This window comes from Dendroctonus ponderosae, unplaced genomic scaffold, assembly GCF_020466585.1.
Source record: "Dendroctonus ponderosae isolate FM_Combo_2020 unplaced genomic scaffold, Dpon_F_20191213v2 Dpon_F_20191213_1, whole genome shotgun sequence".
Lineage (NCBI taxonomy): Eukaryota > Metazoa > Arthropoda > Insecta > Coleoptera > Curculionidae > Dendroctonus > Dendroctonus ponderosae.
This window is the reverse complement of record NW_026017110.1, coordinates 27,477,507-27,503,267: the sequence shown is the minus strand read 5'-3', so window position 1 is coordinate 27,503,267 and position 25,761 is coordinate 27,477,507. Positions and strand designations below refer to the sequence as shown.

Sequence of the window (25,761 nt, the reverse complement as noted above, 5' to 3'; positions counted from 1 at the left end):
CCCGCCTTAAGCAGGTGATTCCCGACATCTCAAACCTCCTGGAAAGTACCTAAACTCTCAAACTCTTCCAAATTTAACTCTAGGCCAACCGCCACAAACCACTACTTTTCGCGCTCCGTACCCCTACTTGTTTTCTTCTTCGTTCGCTCGCAGCCCCGAAACCACCAAAACCCCCGCCCTCAACCCACCAAGGCTCTTGCAGGCTACCATTAAAGACAAAAAGCCTTAATTGGCTATGTCTGCGGTAAACATCATGTCACAGGCGGAGCTAAAGATGCCCCAAGGGGCCCCGAAGAAATGACGAGACCCCCCTGGTATGTCCGCAACTCCCAGATTCATGCAAACCTCGAAATGGACACCATTGAGGACTTCATTTCGAGGCTTCACGACAAGTTCAAAACCCGCGTACTATCACATCCAAACCCCCTAATCAAATCCACCTTCGCCCAAAAAATCCCAAAACATAACTACCGTACACCAACTAGCCTCATGGCAAACCCCCCTTGGTACCACCCACCGTAGCTCAGCTGACCCACAATCCCCCAACAACAAACGCTTGACTCTCAAAAGCCCCCCAACTCGACCCCCGCGCAATTCGCTTCCTGGAGCCATAAAAGCCTAAAGTAAACTTTCCCCCGTTAGTTTCAAAAGCCACAAAACCGCCCAAAACAACGACCACAAACACAACACACCTCCGCTGAAAAGCAAACCCCCCAACACCCTCACCCAGGTATCCTCGAGGTACCAGCACAAAAGACGCAAGGCCTTAAATGACTAAGTCTGTTAAACATCCATGCACAGGACAAATGAAAATGAAAACTTGAGGCAAATTGCTGGAAAGTCATCATTTTAGCAGGATGATAATTTTGGAAAAATTCCTGAAAAGTTAATAGACAAATTTTTCATTTTGAATTTGAAACGGAAATGTATTAATAAGCGTTAGTTATAACATGTGCTTAAACCACGTCTCCAGTTCAAGCAAGAAAATTACACATTTTCCAAAAAAAATCCATTATTTTATGGTTTGAAAAGTTATCAAACGATGTTATTTACATTTATTGATAAATTGCTCAATTTGCGTCAAAATTGTAACTTCTTTCACAGTCGATGTATCGAGGTGAATCAAAAACGGAAACGGTCACTGAACGTGAAACTTTATCAATCGCTTACAGATCTGTACATTGCACTGAGTGTTTTCAACTACCGGGTGTTCAGAAATTGAGGTGAATAAGCAACTCTTGGTTTCACCCTGTATCATGACAAAGCAATACAAAATGTTGACAACATTTTTATTGGTTAATGATTAGGGTGAAAATTGACCCACAAAATGATCAAAATAAATTCACAACTAAGAAATCTATGTAAGACTTAAATAAAGTTATAGGTATTTATCGTGTTGATTTTTTCGGATCATTAGTGCATGATTTCCGACTTTTCAGTGTGTTCATTTTTATATTTATACATCATTATAAAAGGGTTAAAAAAAATTTCTCTATTAAATAATTATTTTTCATAATTATCCGTGTGTATTCTAAAACATTTTCCCGTTAATGTGAATCTATTTCAATCCCGTCTCTCTAATGAATTAATCCAGTGGTTTGCACTGATCTAATTCGTGACACTCGTGAAACCCGATGAAAGTGAGGATGTTTCCTCGTGTATATCACGTGCAATTCGATGTTATATTCAATAAGTAATTTAGTAAATTAATTGTCTTTGCTTGCATACATTTGATATATATATTTAGACAATTAAACAATTAGAAGCGTGCGTTAACTGTTTGAAAAAAAACAAACCGTTTTTTAAAACTTTTTTTTTCAAACAGTGAACTGGCGCATTCGGTAGATTTGATGATTTTGCTCAACTGACTGAACTATCGATCAAACAAATTGACTTTGTGGAAATCTTGTTATACATGTTGTACAGCAAATTCTCAACAACCAGAAAATCCATTCCATTGAGGAACTGCCATCAGCCAACCTCCACACAGAAAGCTGAGAAACGAACCAAATAGTCTCTATCGCCAGAAAGTCCACTTGTTTTCAAACTTGACATTGCTGAACTGCAAAATTTTCCGATGAGGCCACAGAGACATGCCGTCCTCCTAGCTATGTAAGTGCAATTTATTATATAGTAAAAACCCTTCAGTTGACTATGACTCTACTACTTTACCCAATCAGCCTACTGACTGCGCCAGTTCACTGTTTGAAGACGGACCAATGTAGTTCCTAAAAACGGCTTGTCGTTTTTCAAGCAGTTAACTAATGTTGAATTATTCTCCAATTTGTATTGATTTGATGTTTTAGAGCAACTTTTTGGCATCCGAAAATTCACATTCAAAATTAATTAGTGAGGTCGACGGCGATGTCTTAAATCGCTTAAAAAGTGCCATAATTGAAGAAATGAAACCAACAGTTCCACCTTTATTTGTTTACGTTTAAGCGAATTACTGGTGAAAACAGAGGGAAACGACTTTCAACTTAAAATACTTGCGAATTACCAAAGATGCCACCTAAAACGTCGGAAAAATATATCTTGATCAAAAACGCTTTGGAGGCAAAGAAAACTAAATTTCATACTTATCAGCTTAAGGAGAATAAACCTTATAGGGTGGTACTGAGAGGAATACATTACTCGACTGATATCGAGAAGATAAAAACTGCGGTTGAAGAAACTGGACACAGTAACAAACGTCTTTAACATAAGGGCAAATCGAACAAAAATAATATTATCATTATTTTACATTAATTTAAAGCCAAATGAGAACAACCAACATATATACAAAGTAAAAACTCTACTTAATAGCATAATTAAGTTTGAACCACCCATTCTAAAGTGAGACATCCCCCAATGCATTAAATGCCAAAGGTATAGACACACCAAATCCTTTTGCTATAGAAGTCCTCGTTGCGTTAAATGCGCTGGAGACCACCAAACTGATCAGTGTCCAAGAAAAGAAAGATCAACTAATGTTGAATGTGTCCTCTGTGATGGTAATCATCCTGCAAATTATAAGGGATGCACTGTGTTCGAAGAGCTCCAGAAAAAACTGTCCCTCCTTTGAGAAACAAACAACCAATAAATTTTGCTACGCGAACAGATTCATCTCATCAGACTCGGTCTGAAACATCATACGCAAATACACTTGGAGGACAGTCTCAACACACCAATCAAATAAATCGACTAATACTCTAAAGTACTCAGAATGGAGAGCCACAAAAAACTTAAATGACCTCAGATAGCAATACCTCCTATAAGAATGGAAGACGAAAATGAGCAAAAAGCCGATATATTTGCAGATCATCTGATAAAGGTTTCTAAACTCTTTGAATCCCAAATAGCAAGAGAAGAAAGAAAAAATTCGAACAAATATTAGAGGCCCCGGGACAGGTGGAATTTCCTATGAAAAATTTTACAATTGGAGACATAAAACTTGTCATAAATAAAGAGCCCAGTGCAAAAAAAGCCCCCGGATATGATCTTCTTACAGGGAAGATCTTGAAAAAGCTGCCAGATGTGGCGAAAAGACTTACAAAACAGCTGTTTAATGCCCATTCTAAGAACAGGCTATTTTCCTCGACAATGGAACGGCTCAAATCATAATGGTACCCATGCCAGGAAAACCGGTAGAAGATATAAAATCTTATCACCCTATCAGTCTGCTGTCAATATTGTAAAAGCTGTTTGAAAAATTAGTCTTAAAATCGAAAATCAAACCAATACCAGATGAAAAACAACTCATTCCCAACCATCAGTTCGGCTTCAGACAGGAACATGCCACAATTGAACAAGTACATCGTATAATGTCCAAAATCAGCACAGCATTTGACCAAAAAAATACTGCGCAGCGGCATGCTTGGATGTTAGTCAGGCTTTTGATAAGACATATGGGACTGTTATATAAAATCGGAAGGGTCCGTCCTGACAACATCTATCAGACGTTAAAGTCGCATCTGCAAGATAGGCACTTCTTAGTAATATTCCACGAAGAATATACAAGTTTAAGGCCGATTGAGTCTGGAGTGCCTTAGGGCAGTGTGTTGGGACCGTTGCGTTACCTCGTTTACACTGCAGATTGACCAACAAATTCAAATTTTATGACCATTGCCACATTTGCTGACGATTCTGCAGTTTTACCAACACATACAAATCCGACAGTTGCGTCTGACGTCCTGCAGAATAACTTAACACCGGTACAGGCTGGCTAAAGAAATGCAGAATTAAGGCCAATAAAACTAAAAGTGTACAAGTAACTTTTACCATGCGTAGACAGAATTGTTCACCTTAATAATTTGCTAATACCTCAAGCCAGGGAAGCCAAGTACCTGGGCTTGCCCTTGGGTCGGCGCATGGCATGGTGTTCTCAGATTTTCACGAAAAGGAAACAACTGCCGAGTTATTTCCTTAGTTATAACACAATTAGCAACCGAGGATAAACTACTATTATACAAAGTGATGCTAAAACCAGTCTGGACGTACAGAATGCAGCTGTGGGGGACAGCTTCAAATTCAAATATAGAAATTTTGGAACGATTTCAATTTAAAGTGTTACGAACAATTCTGGATGCGACGTGGTATGTGGGTAGTTTGTAATATTTCTGGGAGATAATACGAAAAAAGTTATCGGGCGTAGGGTTACTCTTATCCGAAATTTTTTTCGAACTGAATCAAGTGAGCATTTTGGTTAACATTGGCAGGGCATTTAGCAGATTTATTGAATTTGATGTAGGTAGAGGAAAAGCAAAATCAAGTTCAGCAATTACCTCACAGGTAATTCCACTTAAATCTTCAAACTGCAAGATGGCGGATCTGGCGGTTGACCCGTTGAAGCGCTCTGCTGGTTTGACTGAAAAGTCCGGATAGAAGTGTCGGAAAAAAGCAAATTCGGGCCCTGGAATCATGGATCATTCTGCTTCGCCTGCTGATTGCGTGGACTTTACCACGTTTGAGTGTAACAAAGTTAATTTTCTCTTGATTGAAATTATCGCTTTATATAATGTGAACTGTTCAGTATGAATGAGGATATCATCAGATTAACCCGTGAGTTATCCTTGATAAAGGGACAAAGTCAGAAAACACAACGTCCTAGAAGTGCAAATTCATCGTCATCATATTCTCTATCTCCGTTCAACGTTATGCAGAATAGTTTAAGTGGCCCACATGATAAGCTGAAAGTAGGTAAAATACCCCGTACAAAGTTGGCAGCGCTGCCCGCTCCAACGCCACCAAATGCTGGAGCCGGAGCGTCAGAAAGTATCAACTGTCATAAATGGGATGGTACTTTTCATCAAAACAATAATAAAAATATTACCTATTCTTCAATCCTGCAGAAAGGCCAAGCAAATCCGGAATCAATAAGTCTCCAGCAAGTAAATAGCGCTCACAATCAATGACGCGAAAGCAAAAGCGTGGTTCGAATAAAATATCAGTTATTGGCTCAAAAAAATTGAGAAAAATACGGATATTGACCCTGGTTTGAATGATTTCATCTTTGCTGCTGCCGAGAAGAGGAGGTGGATCCATGTCTGCCCGATTGCTCCCGGATACACGGTGTATAAGATGGTCAGATGCGTGTCTAAGTTCTTCGATTTGAACGACATGAAATGTTTTAAACTAACAGAGAACAAAGACTCCTCTGCTGCTCCTTCAAGATTGGTGTAAGGAGGGCTGACTTGCAGGTTGCCTTGCTAGGAAATGGATTGCCGGAGAGGGTTACACTGAGTGAATTTTTTAACTTTAGAAAAGCTAGAACTAAAGGCAGTCAAACAGATCAAGAGTCAGTAGGCTGGCAGCTCCGGTCACGTAATAAGGTTACTATTCCTAACCAAGCCACTCTCAATGATGATTTTTTAGGCACAGATCAGTAACAGCATCAATACGAAGCCCTATATCTTGTTATTATCAAAACATACGAGGGCGTAACTAAAGGAGTTTTCGAGTTCGGTGCTGAGTAGTGACTACGATGTTATTTTGGTGTCTGAGACTTGGCTGCAAGATGATGTGCTTGATGTTGAACTTGCTTTATCAGGCTACAACGTTTTCCGATGTGACGGAAATGAACATACTAGCCCATTCAAGAGAGGTGGCGGCGTTATGGCTCTTGTAAAGGCTGGATTGTCTGCAATTCCTGTCTGTTAAGTGCAAATTTGCGGAACAACTTTTTTTTACCATTTCTAATCTTGGAAAGAACGATCTATTTGGAGTGACTTACATTCCACCCTATGCAAATATGGATGTATATATGAGTCATGTTGAGGCCGTAGATGAAGCTGAGAAATTTCCGGAAGCTATCTTGATAATTTTGGTGGACTACAACAACAAGTTCGGAGTCACGGTTACTGGTTCTGTGGGTGATAAAGCGCAAACAATATGGGACACTTTTGCGTTCTTGAATTTATCTCAAACAAATTATATTAAAAATGCCAATAATGTAATTTTAGACCTAGTATTCTCGAATCTACCTAACCTAAAAACCACAGTAGCTATTGATGCCATTTTAAGCTGTGATATTCAGCACCCGGCAATCTCGTTCGATATTTACCCTGAAGATTGGCCTAATTTGCTTAACTTTAATTATTACGATTATAATTGAAAAAATGCAGACTATATTTCAGTTAATGATGCTCTAGCGTTGGCTGATTGGTCGGATGAACTCTCAAATCACGATTTCCTTGTTAATGTTGATAGGTTTCATGAAATATTACAATTCGTTATTGATACTTATGTCCCAAATAAACTAGTTCAACTAGAAAATATAAATAATCTTTTCCTAATTAGTATAATGCAGAACTTAGGAACTTGATAGTTGATAAGAAACTTGCACATATAAAATTCAAGTTTACTGGGGCAGAAGTGGACTATGTAAATTTTAGAAATCTTAGAAACCTGTGTAAAGCTGTTACTAATGAATGGTACTCTCAATATATTGTCTCGCTTGAATTAGAATTCATGAATGATTCAAGTAAATTTTGGAGCTATATAAATAACAAAAAGGGAATTAATGGCTTTCCTGCTTGTATGCATTTTGAAGGATCTTTATCCAGTGATACGCAAGAAATAGCAATGTTTTTTCTGAAAATTTCTCAAGTTTATTCAAAGAAGAAAATTAATTGCAACACCGCAGCTGCTCACTGCCAATCGAATGAGACTTTTTCGAATTGTAGCCTGAATAGAAGTAAAATTTTAAACTGTTTGTCATCCATTGATATAAAAGCTTCTTGCGGACCGGACGGAATTTCGGCAATTCTGTTGAAGGAATGCAAGTTTATTGTAACGGAACCTTTGTTTATACTATTCAACCAATCTTTAAATGAGGGTAAATTTTCAGAATATTGTAAAAGGACGTATGTTTCTCCCATATTCAAAAGCGGTGAACGCAATAATGTGAAAAATTACAGGCCTGTTTCTAAGATTTTGCAAATTTCTAAGATTTTCGAAAAACTCATGAGTAAGTATTTTGTGCATTTTTTTCAGCCTTTTATTGTAAACGAACAGCATGGGTTCTCTAAGGGTAGGTCGACCATGACGAACCTATTATGTTTTCAGTCCGATGTTTTGGGCGCTTTAGAGAAAGGCCTTCAGGTACATGAATCTATACGAATTTTTCTATAGCATTTGATAGGGTTCCTCATAGTATTTTGTAAGAAAAAATGTCAGCATTGAGTCTGCATGGTACTATGTTAAATTGGCTGTCTGACTATTTATCGGATAGAAAGCAGTTTCTAAGGTTGTACAATGTATTGTCAAATCCTATTGACATACCCTCGGGAGTGCCTCAGGGTGGGAACTTGTCGACAATTATTTCTAACTCTTTTATAAATGATATTCATATCGCTCCGAATGGAACAGAATTTCTTATGTTTGTGGACGAGCTAAAATTTTACCATACTGTAAAATCTCTAAGTGATTGTAAATTAGTACAAGGCTTGTTAGGAAATATAGAAAGCTGGTGTACAGAAAATGGTATGGAACTGAATGCTGAAAAAGGCAAATCCTTGACCTTTTATAGAAATGAAAATCGAATTTTAAACCAGTATCACATTCAAAATGTTTTTTTAGAACGTGTCAATTCTATTAAAAATTTAGGTGTCATGTATGATTCTAAACTTTGTTTTAATGATCATATTCTTAAGCAAATTAATAGATCCTTATAGTTGGTAGGATTCCTGAAATGAAACTTGAAGGATTTTCATAATATTGACTGTATCAAGAGCCTTTATTTTGCCCTTGTGAGATCTAATTTAGAATATTGTACAACTATTTGGACACCATATTATTCTAAATACATTCATGACAAAGAAAAAGTCATAGCTCACAAATCAAATATTTAACTTGTGGATGTTAGTTCTGAAATGTTGAGAGATTTTTTTAATTTACAATCACTTGAAGTTAGGATAATCAAATTTGACCTGGTATTTTTGTATAAGTTGATAAACAACATGGTAAACTGCCCCAAGGCGCTATTATTATTTAATGTTTTAATTCTGTTGAAATCAACTAGAAATACCAACACGTTTTATGTAAATTTTCACAGGACAAAGTATGCATCTAATTCTCCTATAGATAGAATCTGTAGAGAGGCAAATCCACTTAACCTCGATTTTGCACTTAGCCTTAATAACTTTAAGAATGTGATAAATAGTTTATATGTCAATTACGGATAGTTATCAAAATTAAAAATTGTTTTCAAACTGTTTGTAAATTTAAATTCGCTTAGTCCGTGAATAAATGAAATTGAAATAAAATTTGGCTTTCAACATTCACTGCTTGTAGCTTTTAGAACAATTACACTTTTTATAACATGCAACTGTTTGTTGGACTGTTGGATTTTCAAACCCTAATCTATTTGATATTACTTTTTGCATTTTTTTCAAAACAAGCTTACAAAGAAATAAAGAATAACTTTTAATTGACTTCAGTGTTAATTTTTGTAATACATTTATCCACTATTAATCGCTTTTGCTTATAATTGTTGAAACGCTCTGTTTTTTTCTCCAGAACTTCATGCGCATTCAGGCAATACTAGCTTAAAATATTCGCAATTAGCAAAGCAAGAAGCGTTAGAGGGCTGTTATTAAAACAATTCCTCACCTGCGAATAAAGTCGTAGCTAAAGGACCCAGAGCGTAAACGGGCACATCCTCTCCAGCATGAGTGCCCCATTGCCTGGGCACAGCTGAGCCATGCACCTGGTTCTTATCCTCCATTGCGGACGATGTGTTCATGGGAACGATTCTTGGAGTGGCAAATCCAGGCCCATTTCCATATAATAGAGTCGTGTACGGTTGTCCATCCACATCGGAGACTTTACTATCCGGACCTGGAAATCAAATTATTCACGTTGAAAAATCAGTGTTAAGATGCGTGGAAGCTAGGAGGAAACAGGCGGTAACAGAAGACACATAAGATCGCCAAGTATTACCGGGAGAGAAAATGAGAATGAAATTCGTGGATAGTCTTTTTTACCAGGTGCTGAATAATAGTGCACCCTTATCACAAGAAAAACCGAATAAAACAGGATTATTTATACACACTAATCAGTCAGCCAGACAAATATCCAACAATGAAAATACATTTTTTAAAACTGAAATTATATAAAAACGTTTTCAACTCTGCTTATTGCAGGTGTTTAGTGGCCTTTTTTTAGCAACCTTCTATTTCTTAATGTTTCTTTGAATGTATTTGATATTTATTTTTACCCGTTTTTTTCACTTTTTCCTTCAATATTCTCAAACTTTCGTTACTAATAAAGCACTGCGATTGTTTTCTGAAGTCAATAAATTTTACATTTTCAAAGTACAAAAAGAATTAGCTTGAAGACAAATCTGCACAACACAGTTAAGTAGCTGACTTTGATACCTTTTGTGCTTGAACTGTTTTTGTTTCTTGTCATTTTATGTGATTATGTTGTACTGTTTTCACCGTCCGTTTTTGAGACCACTTTTAAACTTACCAAGAATCGGATGACCCCTAGGAGTAGCTTGTCCACCAAGAGTTAAAACATGCGAATGATCCGATGTTACCACGATCAGAGTCTCGGTCGGATTAACCATAGCTAGAGCAGCCAAAACTGCAGTTTCCATCGCAAGAGTTTCATCCAGAGCTCGATAAGCGTTGTTGTAATGATGGGCATGATCTATGCGACCACCTGAAACAACAGAGACGCAGAATTATGCCCCTGATGGTTGTAGATTTCGATTATTTGACGATCGGTTCATTTTTCAACTCCACATTATAAATAGCCAAAGTTCGACTGATGAAAATAGATTCACCCGTTTCCATTTTGCCACTTTTGTCTGTGAGAAATTAATGGCTCAAGTAGAAAAAAATACCCAGCTTTGGAACGGAATTTATAATGGACGGTTGAGGGTGAACTTTCAGTCTGGGTCACGATAACCCAGGGACCTTTGAATCGCTGATGTTAAATAGATTTCTGACATTATCTTTTGTGGCCGTTCCTTGGCCTGGAAACAAAATCCCAGACGCTTTTGTTCTAGAATGACGAACTTATAAAAGGCACCTGATAAAATAATAAATAATTCTTAAAGTCGATTTGGTGGCTCATCAGCTTTAAGTCTTACATTTGCAATTTATAATTTTCTTATTTCTTAAATTGTTTAGATATATTCGGGTTTATATAGGGTGTTGGTTGGCTACTCAACCGTAGATTGTAATACTTATGTGGCTGATTTCACTTGAATGATTTAATAATGTTCAAAAATTGGTGTAGAAAGAATCTAACTTAGTGACTTATTTCCAACTTAGAAAGCAGCTGCTTTTTTTGGGCAGCAAGCCAGGGAAAAGCAGTGGGCTGCAAGAGTGCCTGAATGAAAAGAGAACCTGGAGATCTGAAAACATATGGGAATGATTCCTCCTAAAACAGCAAAGGAAATGATGCACAAGCGACCGAAAATTCTACCAGAGGAAGAACAGAAGACCATAAAATAGTCACTGCATAAAAAAGTTTAATTGGACGCTTTGAAGGAAGCGTGACACTGAAGAAGGCATCGTATTAATTAAAGTCGTTCAGCTTCTGAGATGCACCCTTTACAAGAATATAAAACTGAATTAGAAGTAGAGAATAGCGATGGAAAATCAGCACGCATTACAGATAAGGATGAGAAGGTGGGGGAGATGATTGAAGAAACTACTGAAAGAAAAAGAAACAAAAATAATGCAAAGATTGAATGTTGATGATTGACCAGAATGAGAGAAGAGTGACACACTCTCACTTCGAGAAATTGCCAAAAATGGAAGAAAGTCACGGGAAAAGTGACGCGCATAATTTTGAGAGAGTGAAACTTGATTTTCCAAATGGTCTAGAAAACAGCTTTACTGCTGGGTGTCAGGATGCGCAAGCAATGTTCGAAATACATTTTTCCAATGAGGTAAAATCACTTGCAACCGACTAAAATCTAGTTGATCTTGCAATGTTAAAAATTACGAAAAATATGGGATAGTCAGTAGAAAATCAAATCTTTCCACCTCATAGAGTAGATATTTCTCTATCAATTATCTATATCAAAGTTTAGTAGTTCGTCCTCATTTTGAGTAATAAATTTAAAAATATATTAACCTGCAAAATGGAAGGATAGTGGCCCACTCAAATTAAGGTTCCAAAAAATTTCACCCTTGAAAAGGTAGAAAAGAGAGGGTGAACATTGTTCTTTTTAACGGTTTATAAAACTATCTTCTAGCTGGACCTGGTTTTGCATAAGAAAATTTCGAAAGATATTTTGCTAGCGTGATACAAAATCAATTGGTTTACCTTAAAAATATACCAAAAGTTGATCAAAATTACCAGATTGACGCAACCGATGAGGTTTCTCTATCAAAGGCTCTATAAAAAAGGCCACTAGTTAATTCTCATTTTAAATAATTAACTTAAAAGGAACTTAAACTGCAAACTGGGAAGCGGGTGGCATACTCTGAAGTAAAAATATTGCAAAATTAAAAAAAAAATAAAGGGAAAATTTCCATTTATGCGCCTGATAGTGTGAAGATTGATCTTTTTAACGCTCTATAAAACAGGCTTCTAGCTGGTCTAGGTTTTGCGGAAGAAATTTTCAAAGGGAATTTTTTCAGCTTGCCGTAATGCAAAGTCAGTTGCAATTGACTGAGATCTAGTCAATTTTGCATTTTAGAAATATACCTAAAATTGAGGAAAGTTTCCAGATATGCGAAACTTACTTGATAGAGCGTATACTTCTCTATCAAAGGCTCTATAAAAAATTTCCTAGTTAATTCTCATTTTGAATAATTAACTTAAAAGGAAGTTATCCTGCAAACTGGGAAGCGCGTGACACACTCTCAAGTAAAAATATTGCCAAAACTCAAAAAAAAGTAAGGGGAAAATTTCCTTTTATGTATCTGATAGTGTGAAGATTGATCTTCTTGACCGTCTGTAAAACAGGCTTCTAGCTGGTCAAGGTTTTACGGAAGGAATTTTGAAAGGAAATTTTGTGACTGAAATCTAGTCAATTTTGCATTTTAAAAATGTACCAAAAATTGAGGAATATCTCCAGATATTCGGCCCTTACTAGATAAAGCGGATACTTCTCTATCAAAAGCTCTATAAAAAGGCGACTAGTTAATTCTCATTTTGAATAATTTACTAAAAAGGAACTTATCCTGCATACTGGGAAGTGGGTAGCACACTCTCAAGTTAAAATATTGCCAAAATTAAAAAAAAAAAAACGGGAAAATTCCCATTGATGCGTCTGATAGTGTGACGATTGGTCGTCAAAACGGTTTATTCAGCAGGCTTATAGCTGGTCTTGGTTTCGCATTAAAAAATTATTAATTAATTAAAAAAAATTCAGTGTGTCGTGACTCAAAGTCAATTGCAATCAACTAAAATCTACTCAGTTTGGCATTTAAAAATATACCAAAAATTGAGGAAGTTCTCCCGATATGCGACACTTACTTGATAGAAAGCAAACTTTTCGATCAATTTGAGTAATAAATTGAAACGCCCTTAACTTGTGAAAAGAACATTTGAACATATAGCCAAAATTCGAAAAATATACCAAAAACAATGCGCACTTACAAATCTGATAGGTGAATATATCCCTTTTAAATGGAGGATAAAACTGATTTATTTGTGGTCCCAATTTTAAGAACGGATATTTTTAAATTACTTGTCCAGCTCTCGACGCAGGGCCAATTGCAACCGACAAAAAACTAGTCAATTCTTGCTGTAAAATTTGCGCCAAAAATCGAGGAAACTTAGCAGAAAATCCATACTCATCTGCCTGATAGAATGAAGATTTTCAATCAAATTCCCTGTCAAAAGTCTACTAGTTAGTCCTAATTTTGAATAGTAAATTTAATGACAAGATAATCTACTGAACCAAAGAAGAGTAGCACACATTCACTGAACAAAAATGGGAATGGTCAGAACTTTTTGATGTGAACGCAGCTTTGCCTTTCAAGAAGAATTATTGGTAGGTATCATCTGAAATTAAATAATTTTAGACCATTTATTGAACTGAAATAATCTGCTTAATGAAGCAGTAGAAAACTGCTGGCGTTAGATCAGGCAAATCTTGTGGCCAAATAAACGTGTTAATCGAATACAGGTCAGTTCCTTCAGGTGCAAACAAGCATAATTTGATTTGATGTAGATATTTCGAACTTTGTTCTAAGTGCGAACATCCAGTTCATTTGGTGGCAGTTTCCAGTAATCATTTCTACACCCTGCACATTAACACTCAATCCTCTATTCAAGAAGAGCTTGACTCAGCAAAATATGATGGATAAAAGAAAGAAGCTGCAAGACTAGAATTATATGGCCACTTACGCCGACTAAACGTTTAAAGTAAGACGTAGTATCGGTTCTGCTATGATCAGCATGATTTAAGTATAAAAGTAGCCACGGCAGAAACTATAGTTCAGTTAAAGACAGCCGAAACAGCAGAAGTTTAAAAGGCGAATATGAAAAAATGTTTGTACCACCGCTGTGTTGTTCACGTTCAAAAATAGAAACTACTACTGTTTCAGATGAACCACTGAACTTTTGCACACTTTGAGAAGGATTATTTGGTCCCCAGTGTCCACGCCACTGGTAAAATGAGCGATTTAAAAACATATTTCGTAAACCCAATGTCTCCAGTCCTTTTAGTTAATAGTCTAGTGTCACAAATCAGCAGTAATTACAAATTAATTTATTAATTTTACCACTCAGCAAGAGGAAGTTTTAAGAAAACAGAGCCTGAAAAAATCTCATAACCTGCCTCAAACTCGCACGCGTTTGGTCCTTCGAGCCGGATTAAACTGTTCTTGTGTGCGACTGTGAAAGAGCCCAGAAATGTTTGCGCATTCTTTAGCTTGTGACAGCAAAACTCGACCACAGACACGGATTTGAACCCATTTGCAAGTTTAGCTGATATTTTCGACGATTCGAACCCGACTTTTCAACGGAGTAGCAAAATTTATGAATTAGAAACCAACTCCGAGTAACGTCCATTGACAATTTTGAATGCTCACCTTAGATAAATCTGTTATATTTCTTGAACCATTTTAGATTATTTATATCATTTTATAATTTAGATCGTTTTATACTCTAAAGTGGCCGAAAGTATCCGTGCAAAATACCTGAGGATCAAGTAAAAGCTGTGGAAACATGATGATCGTACTACTCATTTGTTCAATCTAAAACTGGACGGACGGTTTTCCAAATCCAGGGCGTCAAAGTTAAGAATTAAAAATGGGAGAAAACGTTTTGTTTGTTATGGGGCAAGGATTAAAAATGCGTTAACCAATATGCAAATACTATTGAGAATGGCAATTTTTTTCAGCATTACAATAAGTTTTGACCAGATTTTTGCTCGTGCACATGTTTTATGAAAAAAGCGGTTTCTTCGTTTCTTAAAAGAAGTTTCTACCGGCATTAAATTTTGAAATATTTCAAGTTTACCTGATTTTTCATTATTTGTTATGGGGGACTCTAAAGTCCATGATGAAGTCAACGCGCGTAAATAATGAAGACTTCGAAATCACTTCAAACGTTAATAAAATACAATGGTTTTGTGCTTCGAAAACCGTTCACTTTTACATTAGACAAATTAGCTTAAATCATCGTGTTTTTACACCAGGAATGATGGTGCATACATTTTACAGACACGCTGTATACACACTTTACTGCTGTTAGTCAATGACAAAGTTATAAATTCGCTGCCTTTAGCACTGTTTAAATATACGGAATATTTCAGAAATGAGTGTAAATTTCATGCTTCAATTGGCCATAATTTGCCTTAGACAAAAATGCTCCTCTATTATGCTCCCTTTTTCCAATTTATTAACTATTTCGCAATGACTGTGCATTAAAAAAGCAGGATTTTAAAGTAATTGAAGCGTATATTGAACATTAATGTCCGTAAGGAATTAACTACTGCATTCGCTGTAAATCGAGTTCTTTTGATGATCCTAACGAACATTGGGGGTTTTTAAATCAACCGCTAGTTGCAAAATGTATACGTGGATCTTGTTTATCAAGTCGACTGATTAATGTCGAAAAAACCACGCTAATTAGTAGCTTAAATGCTCAGTGTTATACCAAAAACTATGCCGCTTCATTTAAAATGCAAATTTCAGCTTCGTATTTTAGGTAACTGGGCATCTAGATGCAAACGCTTTCTAGCGGTATTATCTTGAAAAAGATCTACCTACTATGAATACAAAGTGAATTCAGGAAGTTTCAGCACTAATTTATTAGCTAATAGTAAATTATCGCGCCGGAAAACTAATCGAATTGAAGTTACATTTAAGAGCTACTGTCTAGGGCTGATGGGAAATTAAACTTTCGATTTTGGGTTGTGAGAAAAAGTGTGGAGATTTTTATGTTCTTATTTGCATCACTTGACTTCCAATCTAGACGTTGATTTTATTCGTGGAGGGAGAGAGATTGGAAATGTTAGTTCATAAAGATGCAACAGAGAGATGTTAGTCTGGTGAAAAATCAACTTTGGGCGCTCAGCAAAGTGGTTTTCAGATTAATTTAAATTGCCAATAAGAACAGGCGAAAGCATTAACACAAGTGGCATCAAAAGTGGAAATTTTCTTAAAATCGCCTAGAATCCCATATTTTTGAGACTAGAAGTTCATAGCAAACTGCAAACTCGCTTCAAAAAAATCGCGTCTTTCAAATCGAAGCAAGTAGCCACCGATAATTTTCACTATAGTCATAACGTCCTTGACTCTAAAAATGCTGAACGTTTTCCTAGAATGACTCTGATTGCTATATTTTTCGGCCTTATAAACATTGAACTTAAAATAAATTGCAGCTCTGGCAAAACTGCGCTCTGACTTTAAAAAATTCGCATCTTCCAACCCGAAGCAAGTAGCAACTAGCAATTTTGACAATCTTTAGAACACATTTGACTATAAACATGCTGAAAACAGTTTTCTTGGAATCACCATCAATCATATATTTTTCCACCCGTATATAAATTGAACCTAACAGAGATTCTTCCACAACTGTGCTCTGGCTTTCAATCATTCGTGTCTTCCAAACCGAAACAATTAGCAACCGGTAATTTTCACTATCTTCAGAAAGTACTTGACTCTGAAAATGCTGGACGTTTGCTAGAATGGCTCTGAATGCTATATTTTTCCGGTCTTGTAAACACTGAACCTAAAATTGCGTCCTGTCGTATAAACGTTGATCTTAAAACAGACTGTTCCAGAACTGTGCTTTGGCTTTCAAAAATTTGCATCTTCCAACCTTTGGGTTTACTTGCTTTAGCAAGTAGGAACTGGAAATTTTTACTATCGTGCGAGGACACTTGACTCTACAACTGCTGGAAGTGTCCTGGGAATCGCCTTGAATCCTTTATAGTTTTGGCCGAATAAGCATTGAACTATAAAATTAACATTAACATTGAATTAAAAAAAAATCATTAGAATTGAAGATCTGACACTGCGCTCCGGTTTACCATTACATTCGCGTGTGCCAAACCAAAACAAGTTTCAACTGATAATTTTCACTATCGTCAAAACACACGTGACTCTAAAAGTACTGAATGTTTCCTTAGAATCGCCCAGAATCATATATTTTTCCGGTCGCATAAACATGGAATTCCCAAAATAGAAGCTCTAACAACACTGGGCTCTCATTTCCAAAAATTCTCACATTCTAACCGAGGCAATTGGCAATTTCCCGACTGAACATGGAACGGAACATTGAACTGAACATGGAAGCTTTTACACGACTGCGCTTTGCCTTTCAAAAATTCGTATCAGCTCGTATTCAGCTCGAAGCAAGTAGCAACTCACAATTTTTAGCAACTTCAGAGCAAAGTTCTTTCTTAATATGCTGGAAGTTTGCTGAAAATCGAACGGAATCCCATAATTTTTCGGTCGAGTATACATTTGTCTCAAAACAGAACATCATAAGAAACTGCGATCTCTCTTTAAAAAAATTGTGTCTTCCAAATCGAAGCAAGTGGCAACTGTTGACTGTCACGATCTTCAGAAAAGGCGTGACTCTAAAAATCCTAGAAGTGCACATGGAATCGCCCTGAATCGTATATTTATCCGGCCTTATAAGCATTGGACTTAACATAGAAGCTCTTAAAAAACTGCTCTCTGGCTTTTTCACAAGAAGCCACTGGCAATTTTCACAATCTTCAGAATACTTAGAAGTTTCCTTAAAATCTGACTCGGCACAACTGATATTAAACATTTTTAATGTGTTTATTGTGCCGAGCCCTCCGGTCACGATACTGACTGGATGGCAAAAAGTGAAAAAAAAACACTCATTTGCTGAAAAGAAAAGAATAAAAATCGTGGCGGAGAACAAAAAAGCACGGAATGATAACGAATTTGATAAGTTTTGAGAAATAGATGAGAAGAACAAAGGATGGAAGCTTTTTACAAGTTACATTGGGAAAAATGTATTGTGCATACAGAATAACTATTCCACGTTGTCGCTGCTGTTCTTGATAGTGATAGCTGATTAGTCCAGAGCTTTTACTCAAAAAATGACACCACAATTTGGCACAAAGCTTGCAATTAAAGGCCCAGGCGTTAAAAACTATTTTCTAACAAACTTTCTTAAGAACAATCTGCGAACTCGAATCAAACAATTACCTGAGACTCTCAGAATGTAAATTTGCAATTAGATCGAATTAATGGAACACATACACACTATAGCACTCTATTCGAAAAGCGTTCAGTGGCTGTTAAACAATAATTCTATATGCTGGTTATTAACTTCGCACCCCTCTTTACACCAAACGACATCATTATAAATAGGCTGATTCGAATTCAAGCGGGAACTTCAATATTTACGAAACACTAATGAACTTTCCGATACCACAAGTTCAGTTGATATTAGACAGTATTGATTTTCTCCAATACGGTTCAATTGGACATATTTTCAACAAGAGATTTAATTGAGTTTTCATCTGGGTAAATTGGGCGACAGAAAAAATGGCTGCTGGCTAACGTACCTTGAGCAGTGAGAGGAACAAGGCAGACCTATAACCGCTTGTGTTGAAAGAGGCGCACTATACACTTGCACAGTGGTTTTATCTCTTTCCTATACAGGCGTTTGGCTATCAGCATTATTCGACTCTCAGGTCTAAGCGCAAAATGGAAAATCCATATGCTTATGCTACCTTATGAAGCTAAACAAAACTTTGAGCGATTAGTTTCAAGCTGGTTCTCCCAGAGAAATTTTCTATTTTGCATAATCCATGTCTCCACTCCCAAACCAACTAAAATCCCTCGCCTATTACTAATTAATTTCGGGACTACTCAAGATGCTTACAACTGATTCGAAATGTTCACGTGATTCATAGAATAGCGTTAAGATAAGATGCATGGAAAATGGGATTGTAATTTACCAAGTTCGTGATAAATTGTTCATGTAGTTTGCCTATATTGGATTAGATCGCTATAGATCCCCTAAATACATTAAGTTGACAAATGATAGGATTGCGAAGACAGTGGTAGAAATAGACGTTTTAATTGGTTAGAAGTTGGAGCTTTTTACATTAATGTGTATTGAAAATGGTTTGGTTTTTAACCAGTGCTCAACTCTTTCAATTTTTCGCTATTAAAACGCGCTTTCTTTCATCATCGATTTATCTGTTTGCAGTAGTTTCGGCAGTAATAACTTTCATAAGTGATCAATATCCACGTCAAATGGCGTCTGCTCGACATCACTTCAAGTTCCCTTCTTGGCAGTGGATATAGGAGGAGAACGTTTGTTAGTACATTGCGATTCCAACGGTGTTTCTGCTCTGCTGTCTTTATTTTAGTAGGTGTGATGTTGATTCATTGAACGGATTTTTCCTCGAAGGTGTTCGTATACGCAACAGTTCTTGGCTTACTTCTGCAATTTGGTGTCGTGGTTTTAGTGCAAACAGATGGATTTGGGTATACAGGTTGTCTCACGGTCAGCGTCCATTAGAATATGCCGGAAAGCACTGTGATTTCAATCCCGCAAATTTGGATATCGGGATTTTTGGAGGTGCTCTTTTCAGATTAATAACAGCTATATTGTGCGACTTCCGGTTAAACTGAGTCCCATTTACAAAGTTGACAAAAATCAGGTTCCAGATAGATTTTTTTTAAACTCTATATAGGGTAAAGTGTCCACTAAAGATGGTAAAAGATGCAACTGAGGGCCTACTTTAGTCTGAAATATGTGCATTTTTAAGTAAGCGAGCGCAACATTTTTTTACGAAAATTCAGGTTCACGACGCCTACAATTTTCAATAAAATATTTCTATTTGTTGTCCAAAAATGCATGATTAGGGCTGAAATGCATCTAAGGTTCGCCTAAAGTATAACAATTCTAAATATTTTTCGACATTACAATACCTCTGGCATTTAGATAAAGTTTAAAAATTCAAAATATTTTTGGTTTAAAAATTGAATATCGGGCCTTCATAATTTTTCGGTTTTCTTACCGAATTTAGTTTTCTCGAACATCAACGCAGTTTTATTTTGTATAAAGAAAGTGAGATTTTCGTGTTTCAAAGTGTTTCCAATCGTAATAAAGTTTACGTTTCCTAACCGATTTGAGTTGCCTAAAAATCAGGTTTTACTAATTTTAATTTTATTTAATCAATTTAAGATTGCTACCTTTACAACCCATTTTAATGATCCGAATGAGGCCAGGATCAAGAGGGTTATTAAGAGAAAAACGTCCACAGAAGAAAATGTATTTTTTTAAATATTCGACCTCAAATGCTTGGAATTTTGTTAACAATGCCAACATTGATATTCTGTTGCTTTGCTGAATTTCAAATTTCCACCTGAGGATTTCGCGTATGAAGAGAAATACGCGAAAAATCCTCACTAAAACAAAATGCCATGAAACTCAAATCAATTTGTCATAAAAAATCCATCAAAAACTTTTTAGAGCGCATTTTGAGAAAACCAAACAAAAAATTTAGAAAAATGTAATTTTGACAGCTTTGGTTTTTCGAAAAAATTGCGAAAAATTTCAAAAACTGTTGAAAATTGAAACTGGCTGTAGCACACTTTGAATAAAAAAGAGAAACCACTAGAAAAAAACGAGAGAAAGTGTCAGTTTTGAACACATTGACCGGTTCTCGCAATGTTGCCAATGTCTCCCAGAATTCCACTTATTTTGTTTTATTTTATTGTATATAAATTCCACAAACTTATGCAAATAATTTCCATTGAATGAATCAGAAACATAATCAACATAATGAAGTTTTTCCAGTTTTTTTTTTGACCGACAATAAAAATTGCAGTTTTTTCACGTTTGCTATATCTAGATTTCTTTTTAGGATAATTTATTATCGAACTCAATAGTATCTAATTTTGCAACTGAAATTTTGAGTTTCACTCCTTCATCTTTGAAAATATATTCAATGTTAGGCGACACCCTGTTAAGGTTATATCAGGTTTTATACAGAAATATAAACAAATTAAAAATTTACTTCTTACTTATAGATGCCTCCGTCAATATTTACATTTTCCTTTACATTTCTTTTGCTTATTGAGTTTTATTATTGCCATTATTACATAGATTATTCAAGAATCCTGAAAAGTTTTTTTCTGTTTAATGCCAAACTAGTCAACAATATTTTCATAAAATTTATAAATTTTTGGCTTTTTTTCCTTTTCTGCTAAATAACTTTTATTGGTTATGACATTACTTCAATGAGTCTAATATGAATTAGTGATTTTTATCTCTTTGGAATTCGTCCTTTTTTGTTTTTGCCAGCAAATGCTTCAGAAATTATTAATTCTATTAATTAAAATTCTAATTCTAAATTATTAATCTTTGTACTGCATTTAATATTGTAGAATTAATTCTTCTCAGTTTTATTTTTTCAACCGTAAGTTGTATCAAAGTTCCAGAAATTGGATTCAAAAATATCAAACTAATCTTATTTTTCCTTATTTCTTATCATTTCTTATAGCACTTCACACTGTGTTGATGTTTCTTTTCATGAACGTTTCTCCATTCTTAAGCGGGTCGCTTTTTTGCTCAGAATCAGAATTGTGGCCAATATTCAGATCGATTTTAAAAGTTTTGCATCTTCATTTTCACTTTTGCTAAATCATTTTTCTCTAAAATTACTCTGACACATTTTTTCAATGAGCAGAATTTCAGTTTGTCATTTTCATCTCTTTGAAATTCGTCGTTGTTTGGGTTTTCCAGCAAATGCTTGACATGTTATTAATTCTTTGGAGTGCATTTGATATTTTTTCTTTTATAATTCATGTTTCTCAGTTTTATGGTTTTAAGCGAAACTTGTACTTAAGGCTCGGAAATTTGGATCAAAATTAACAATATAATCTAATTTTTCTTTTTTTCTTACTTACTCTTTCTTCTTACACTTGTCAGTATTTTTCTCAATATTTAGATTTTCTTTTCATGATTTTTTAGTATAACTATTCTCCATTCTTTATCGAGTCTCTTTTCTGCTCAGAATCACACATGTGGCCAATACTCAAATAGCATTTATAAAATTTTGCATCTTTATTTTGACTTTTGCCAAATCATTCCCTTTGATATTCCTACTCCTTATGTCCTTTTTTGTCTTTTGCAACAAATGCTTTACAGATTATCAGTTCTATGGAGAGCATTTTATATTTTCCTTTTTAGATTACATATTTCACTTTTTTTTTGTTTTAAGTGTAAGTTATATCAAAGTTTCGAAATTTGATTAAAAAATAACCATACTTTTATACACTTGTCGGTATTTCTCCCAATCTTTATATTTCCCTTTCGCGATTCTTAGTATAACTTTTCTCCATTCCTTAGTGAGACTTTTTTCTGCTGTAAGTTACACTTGTGGTCAATTGATTCATTCATACATTCAATCGTTATTAGCCCATCCTCGTTCACTCCTGTACGTACGGCTCTTCTAATTGTCTCCAATGTAATGGATATTGGGCGGCTTAGATCCAATTTTTCTCGGCGTGTCTTTGGATGTCGTTCCTCCACCTCTAGGTCTGTCCTCAATCTACTGAGGTCGCCCAACACTTCTTTTTGTTTCCGGAGGTCGCCATTGGAGGATGGCCTTGGTCCACTTGACATCGTCCCTCGCGACATGTCCAGCACATCTCCACTTATTTTTTGCCACCGTTTCCCTGACGTCTGAGAGTCCCGTCCTTCTTCTAATGTAATCGTTTCTTATCCTGTCCCTACGGCTAATACCCAGCATTGAACGATCCACGGCTCTCTGAAACATTCTCAGGCGTTTGGCACTTTTTTGTGTGAAGGTCATTGACTAAAGGCCATACGTCATGGCCGGTAGAATTCAGCTCTCAAACACCTTACGCTTTACATCAATTAGAGTTTTAGGAATTTTTCAGGATTTGGGAGGCCAAGTTTGCCCAAGTGAGGGGCATACTTCTTGCAATATCCATCGATTGGTTTTCACCCATTAAATATATTTTATAGCCTAGGTACACGTATTTATCCACTGTTTCAATATTAATGTTGTCTACGATGACCTGGCTGTTATAAGGACTTATTGATCAACCTGGCCACTTCAGAGTCTGCAAGGATACCTATATTGATGCCATGCCCAGTGTGGACGCCAGGTCAATGCAGAACACCCTGTAGCAGAACTCCCGACCTCAAACCATCCTCTAAACCGGACCTCCAAGCGGCTGGATAATATTCCATTCTTTACTTCAGTTTAATTTCTGCCTTCTCTTCAATCTTCGATTTAGTTGGATTTCTTCAAACTTTATCTTATTTGATTTAATCTTCTACAATTAAAATATTTATAAAATTTCTCCGTTACACCTTTCAAGAGCAATTGTTAAGAAAATAAAATTATTTGTCAACTTTAAATTTCCCGTCGATCTTAACTCGTCCGGTACCCAACCGACTTCCGTGGAATATTATTAGCATTTTTCTAAACGTCGAACTTTTAATGCCATAACGACATCCATCTTCCGCTAATCCACCTGCATATAAATGCTCCCGAAATTAGCATTATAAGATGGTAAAACTTCACCGGACTGTTCAAATATGCCGGTACAGAGCCACGAGAAAATTGGATTAGCGCAGCTTAATTTCCATAAAAAAGTCAGCGAATAGAAAAAAAACCTACTTTATCTTCACCGAATAAGTTTTATCGCAAAAATATTTCTATTAAGAAGTTACTTTCCCGGTATTTTGGTTGGCTGGAGCACGTACAATGGAGCGTTTAATATGCAATTTTTGTAACTTGAAGAAAATTTTTCTACTTTTGTTTGAAACTAATTATCATCTTTTCTTTCATCTGCATTCTTTGCTTTCTTTCCAACCGTTTCGAAATTTTTTTAGTAGCATTATACAATAAAAAATGGACTTTCTTTCTTAAAGGTTATCGAATTCTTACCTGAACTTACTCTACTACTTTTCTCCACTTACTTCTTACCTGAACTACTCTACTTATTGCAGATAATTTGAACAAATGGGTGGAAATAAGGACGACAGGATTAACGTAAAGCAAGCAAGGATTAAAGTTGAAAAAATTTAAACTTTAGCTATTTTTTGCTGATTTTCAAAACAGCCCAACTGCATTTACCCATTAAACTCCTTAGGAGCCTTAAACATAAATACCTCTTAGACCCGACTAATTCCAGTGAATTTGCAAGAAAGTGTTTTACTGTTTTTCCAACTGAGCTTTCGGAGCTAAAACAGCATCTGTCTTCTTGCACCTTAAACTTTCCATTTTGCATTTTAAGATGATAGAATTTTTCCCGGCTCTTCAAATATTTCGTTCCTTACTGCAGGAAATATTCGAGTAGCTTTTCTTAATTTGCATGAAAGTGTGCCCGGATAGGAAAAGCGGCTTTATCTTCACCGGGTAAATTTTATCACCTAGATGTTTCTATTTAAATGTTTCCATTATTTAAGTGCCGGATCCGGAGAGCGGCAATTGAAATCATCGGGAACTTTCCGGCTAAAGTTGCCTATTTGAAATGAGTAAATGTTGCGGCAAACCGGCGTTTGATCAAAGTTTATGAGAGCCAAAAGGATTCTGTTGAAGGACACCTTCACCAGAATCAACCAGTCAAACATCCATTTACTTAATTAAGCAATGCACAATTTCAAGTTGTAATCAAAAACTTTTTTAGACATTGCAGAGTGTTGGTTAATTCAAGAATATGTATACTTGAATTTGATGTTAACTTTACTCAATATATAAAGTAACAAGTACGTGATCGATACACGGTAAAATACCAAAGAGTTTCTGAATACGCTCCATAAGTGGTGACGTCACAAATTAGACATATTCAGGATGAAAAAGAAGCATTCTAAGGTATGTATTTGCATTTAGGAGTGGCTTAGTAACGATTCTACACTGAAATCATAACGTAATAATAAGCGGTTTTCTTTATTTTCGACGAAAATGTCTTGGTAACCTCAAACTTGATGTAACGGGTAGCAGGTTTCGTATTAGTAACTGTGTTAAAACTTGTTATATGTATTTAAATGTTATAGAATAATGGTATGTGTTAGGCTCCTAAATATAAAAATTATGATGGTAGTGAAAATGTTCGTTTTTCCGGTTTCCAAAACACCCACCCACTCGAAACTGATGGCTAAAGTTGGTACGGGTAGTAAATCTTGTATTGTTATTTGTAAACCGTATGTCATACTTAAAAATTATTTATAGGAGAACTCTTTAGATCCTGGTCCTGGTGTCTTTGTATGTCTTGGCCTTATTACAGTACCTTGTATATTATATATTATATAATTTTCAGACCTGAAACTGAGCCATGACCTTTGACTTCGACTGAAGGTATTCCTGAAACCTTTATGTCTGCAGCCCGGATTTATGCTGTAAATGATTTTTGCGAACAACTACATGAAGTGTTAATGGGACTTCACAATTTATCTGAACGTTTTGAAGTTGAAAGTATAGAAGGAAATGGTATCTTAGTATTTATACAGGGTTGCTCATTAGTGCGTCAAAGTGCGATATCTCAGTAAATATGAAGTTTACAAGAAAATTCGTCCAACGAAAGTTTTTCACGTTTAAAAGGTCCACATTCTAAAATTACTTTCCAATATACAGGGTGCATCATAAACGTGTGGTAGTTACCAACTTTGGTTTTTTAAATAGAACTGCCCCTTTTTTCATTCATTTTCAGATTTGTCGTCAAAATTTAAGTTAAGTTTGTGTCAAACGTTTTACCTGAAAAATTTACGATTTCCGAGTTATTCGTATAAATGTGAAAGTTTTGACAGCTACTGGGTTCCACAGAAATCGATGCTGTACACTACCCGCTGCGAATTTTGGAAAACAGTTTTCAGCGATTCTAA

General features: G+C 35.8%; 1 protein-coding gene across 1 annotated transcript in view; it reads right to left on the bottom strand.

Annotated features, from left to right (window-relative positions):
* Positions 1–25,761, bottom strand: part of LOC109535457 (alkaline phosphatase) — a gene marked incomplete in the record, with an annotated part of 238,968 nt that overhangs the window by 7,255 nt on the left and 205,952 nt on the right. Inside the window, 2 exon segments of the mRNA XM_048665554.1 lie at positions 9,091–9,318; positions 9,952–10,146. Coding sequence (XP_048521511.1) covers positions 9,091–9,318; positions 9,952–10,146 — 423 coding nt within the window.